The sequence below is a fragment of the Photinus pyralis genome, unplaced genomic scaffold (genome assembly GCF_008802855.1).
Source record: "Photinus pyralis isolate 1611_PpyrPB1 unplaced genomic scaffold, Ppyr1.3 Ppyr1.4_LG6, whole genome shotgun sequence".
In the NCBI taxonomy this organism is placed as follows: domain Eukaryota; kingdom Metazoa; phylum Arthropoda; class Insecta; order Coleoptera; family Lampyridae; genus Photinus; species Photinus pyralis.
The window spans coordinates 15,804,587-15,809,029 of record NW_022170663.1 but is presented as its reverse complement, the minus strand read 5'-3'; the positions used below and the strand labels follow the sequence as shown (position 1 = coordinate 15,809,029).

The following is a 4,443-nucleotide window of genomic DNA, read 5'->3' as shown; positions in this document are numbered from 1 at the left end:
TCTGGTTTTGTAGAATTGTTTATAACTTTGCCTAGTTGTCTGAGAATCTGTTCGATAGTTAAATGTTCTTCAACTCATAAAGAGTGTATCTCATCACATCACTCATCTGTATTTATCTTCTTTTAGACAGTTAATGAGCTTTCAATTACATTTTCAATTTACATTTATGTCTCGGAAAACCATTTAACCTAATAAAGCGACTATTTGTTGTCATGAATCCTACACAAGATTCTGACAAGGTTCTACGATATTTGAGGAATTGTCTATTTAAGGAAGAACTAAAATCCGTAAATTATTCAGAACTGACTTGGCATATTGTAACAAGTATCTCGGCGCCATAAAGTCGAAAAAAGATTAATCACCGACGATAACGAATAGCGCATGCGTCTTTCCTTGATATATGACAGACCTCTTCGAGAACGTTCCGTCATTTTTTCTAGAAAAGTTCGCACGTAAATTGAAGCGTGGTGAACTGATAGTTCCAACATCAATTCCGAAGCGATTATTAGTGAAGTTTGTGCTCGTATCTGATTAGTAATTGAGTACAAGTGCGTGATCAATAATAAATACCTGTTACGAATGAACCTATTTAAGGACAGGTATAAATTCGTTAATAATTAATTGTAAATAAATAAATGACATTGCATGAGAATCCTTAGCACCGAATGTATTTTCTTTTAATTTTATTTATTTGCCTTTATTTTTGAGTTGGCGGCGATTTAGCCAAGGCTGCTCTACCAACGCAACCCACTATGCATTTACAAATATCCATGCCCGAACCCAGATCCGAACCAGGGACCCTTAACACCACAGTCCAGTTTCAACTCAACTGCGCCACACGGGCCGGCTAACCTACAAACCCTGGTCTAAATAATGCTTTGGCCGCCTTTGTAGAACAGACTGTTCTGCTGTCATTTCGTTCCAAAGGTCCCTGCCCAAGAAAATAAAGCACAGAGTTGCTATTTCAAATATATAAGCCAAACCCAACTTCAATTGCGATGAAACTTTGGGGAATTGTTGGACTTAAAGCAATTCAGCAAAGAGATCTGCAATCAACTTCAAAAGATTGTTGTACGACTTCAATGTATCCAAACTAAGGCCACGCCTATAATTAAATGTGTGATAATTTAACTCAGAGACTTCCTAATTTGCAATTACATGTCAACAACATTTATGTCCTTGTATTCGACAGATAATTAAAAATTTAACTGGCTATTACCTTCCAAGTGCGTATCCCAGGTTCTTTACACGTGGACATTCTCATGCATTTCTGTTATAAAGGTGAAGTTAATTAGTGGCTGCTTAGTTACTCACAGGTTTTTAACTTCGTAACAATGGGATTTGGATTAGTAGACCATATTATATTGCATGGATCGATTGCCGTCTCTTTGGGCATCGGGATATACTTTGGGTTTTGGAAAAAGTCCCGTACCGCCAATGAGTATCTATTGGGCAATCAAAAGATGAATGTGATACCGGTAGCTATGTCGATAATTGCGAGGTGAATAAAAGTGATAATTTCCTTTATTTCATTTTGGCTTTGTTTCAGTTGCGTGTCGGGTGTCACCTTTCTAGGAAATAGTGCCGATGTTTACGCGTATGGGGCAAATATGCTATGGTCTGGTATATCTTGCATATTGGCAAATGTTATTGGAGGTTTCTTGTTTGTCCCAGTGTTAATAAGGTGTAGAGCTGCAAATGTTTTTGAATATTTCGAGTTAAGATTTGACAAAAAAGTTAAGATAGTGGCCTCCTGCGCGTATACATTGTACGCTTTACTTTACAGCGCAATTTTGGCTTACGTTCCAGCCATAGCGCTTGCTCAGGGTATGTTTTTTGCAAAACCTATGCCAATTATATTTGATTTTTAGCAACCGATATCCATCCCCAAATTGTTACTTCTATTGTATGCACCTTGTGCGTCTTTTACACGACTGTTGGGGGATTCAGAGCGGTAATATGGACGGATGTGTTTCAATTGATTGGTATAACCATATGTGTCGTTTTCATACTCGTGCTGGGAATAAAGTCGATAGGCAGCATAGGTGGGATTATAGAAATGGCGGTCGATGGCCAACGATTGGATTTTAAGTACCGTTTCGTATCCAGAATTTGAAATTTAATCTGTGCTCCAAGTTACAGCCTCGATCCAACGATAAGAGATGGATTTTGGCAGGCGGTACTAGGCGGTATGGTTCTTTGGATGTTCGTCGCAGCATTCCATCCCGGAACCGTGCAAAGATATCTATCTGTCTCCGAGTTTAAAAATGTCGTAAGGCAGGTTAATGAAAACACATGTTTATATTCTTCATAAGTCACCTATTTTTAGGGTAATGGCTCTCCAGTGTTTCGGAATGGTGGCAGTAAACGCCTTCTGCGCTTTTATTGGCGTTATATTATATGCAAGGTATATGAACTGTGATCCGGTAATGGCGGGTGACGTGCGACGATACGATCAAATTCTTCCTTTTTTTATCATGGAAATCGGCAAAAAAGTTCCAGGATTGTCGGGTATTTTTATTGCCGGTATTTTTAGTGCAACTTTAAGGTTGGGTACCATCATAGTTGATCAATTTCATTTCGATAGTTATTTTGTAGTACACTATCTTCATCATTCAATACGTTATCTGCTACCATTTATGGGGACTTAATAGCACCGTGTATATCACGAGAAGCACTAAAGGGCAAAGAATGTTGGATCTTAAGGCTGATAGTTGTAATAACGGGTGGTCTTTGCACATGTTTAACTTTTCTGGTTGAATACATGGGAGGAATATTGCCGTTTGTGACGGCCGTTGTTGGCTTGGTGTATGGAGTACTGACCGGATTGTTCATCCTTGGCCTTACCTTTAGGAGGGCAAATGCAAAAGTAAGTGCATACTGTAAAACTGTCTTGCTAAGTAGAGGTATGTCGCAGGGTGCCTTTTATGGAAGTGTTACAAGCTTTATCGTCATTGGTACCATAGCTGCTATAGGCCAATGGTATTCTATTCAAGGTGCTGGAGTTGATTTCAGAAAACCAATGTCAGTGGCAGATTGCCCGGTTCCTGTCAACATCACAATAGTACCCACGTATGTTCCAAAGATGATTTTAATATTACATTGATACAACGTTTAGGGCACACGCGGAGTATACACCCTTCAAACCATTTGTACTATTTCGAATTTCCTTCTGGTACAACTCGGTTATGTGTACGCTAATGGTGATCATTGTTGGCATGTTGGTTAGCTGTTTAACTAAAACCGAAAGCGTAGATCCTACCCTTCTGAGTCACATTGGCCGTAAAGGCGTCAGTAAAGGAAAACTACCGACTATAGAAACGTACGCGGTTGGAGTGAAGGACGAGAGTGGACATACCTACAACTTCCAGCGGAATGTTTGTTAAACTATTGCGACTGATTGTTTTTTTAAGGATACTGGGGTATACTGATCAGATGCTACTCCTTTTATGTATCCTTGCAGCAAGAATTCCACAGACAAGTTATATACAAAAATAACTCCACCGCCAAAAAAGTGACGATTAACATCCGTCTCTTTCATGTAAAACAATTTCCGTTCTTTTCATCTTTCCGAACACTCTCCTCCTTCCTGTCTAAATGACTTCGTCATCGAATAACTACCGGTCGCGTTTACGTCGGCGAAAAAACATCTGCTCATTGAAACTCAATTAGCTTACGCAGCGATAACGAAACTTCATATCGCAACGACCGGATTTACAAGAGGCAACTTTAACAAAACATTGACCCAATTAATTCCAGATGTTCCTTAACTTACCAACTGAACAATAAAATAAACAAATTAAAAGGTGATTATTTGAACAAAAATGAAACATCCAATAATTTAAATACAACATCAAATAAAAGAAATTCGCATACAGAGAGTGACCCATCATGGTTATAGGTGCCAAACAAAACTTCCGCGTGAAGTAGTTTACGCGGTAATAATTATTCGTTATTTTTTGTTATTATTGGTAGAAGCGCTTCATTTGTTTCATTTATATTTTTTCGTTACCATTAATATAATGTACCGTGTACCCTGTTCCACTTGTCTGTGAAACTTATAATACCACAAACAGAATCAGTCTAACTTTTTTTCTGAGATACAGGGTAAAAGTTTGACCTTTTGGTATGTTATCACATCTTACCACCCACGTAAAGTATCTTCACGTGTTTCTTTTTGGACCACGTTTCTGAGATTTGACTCAATTTTGGTATTTTTTAAGTGCAACGCCCTGTATATCGGATTCTTTTTCCTAATTATATTGATGTATGACTGAGTACGGTTTTTTTTTCAAATTCTAGCCATGAACCAGAAATAGAAACCTTATTTACTACGGTTTTTAAATAATAGGCCAAGGTTTCACGGAGCTTTTGTTTTGTTTATTGTATCCATGGTAACAAAGGCTGACGGTAGAAATGTACCATTTCAAAAATTTGAAAAAT

At 38.1% G+C, this 4,443-nt stretch overlaps 2 protein-coding genes across 2 annotated transcripts; both read left to right on the top strand.

Moving 5' to 3' along the window:
- The first annotated feature begins 1,334 nt into the window (after positions 1-1,334).
- On the top strand, positions 1,335-2,314 carry LOC116174505 (sodium-coupled monocarboxylate transporter 2-like). The gene is made up of 4 exons (XM_031492439.1): positions 1,335-1,501; positions 1,550-1,827; positions 1,872-2,091; positions 2,143-2,314. The coding sequence occupies exons 1-4, from the start codon at positions 1,335-1,337 to the stop codon at positions 2,312-2,314; spliced, it is 837 nt and encodes a 278-aa protein (XP_031348299.1).
- Positions 2,315-2,340: 26 nt separating this feature from the next.
- LOC116174700 (sodium-coupled monocarboxylate transporter 2-like) lies at positions 2,341-4,140 on the top strand. The gene is made up of 4 exons (XM_031492660.1): positions 2,341-2,548; positions 2,599-2,869; positions 2,918-3,072; positions 3,119-4,140. Exons 1-4 carry the CDS (start codon positions 2,355-2,357, stop codon positions 3,384-3,386), a joined length of 888 nt encoding a protein of 295 aa, XP_031348520.1. The 5' UTR covers positions 2,341-2,354; the 3' UTR covers positions 3,387-4,140.
- Positions 4,141-4,443: the final 303 nt, after the last annotated feature.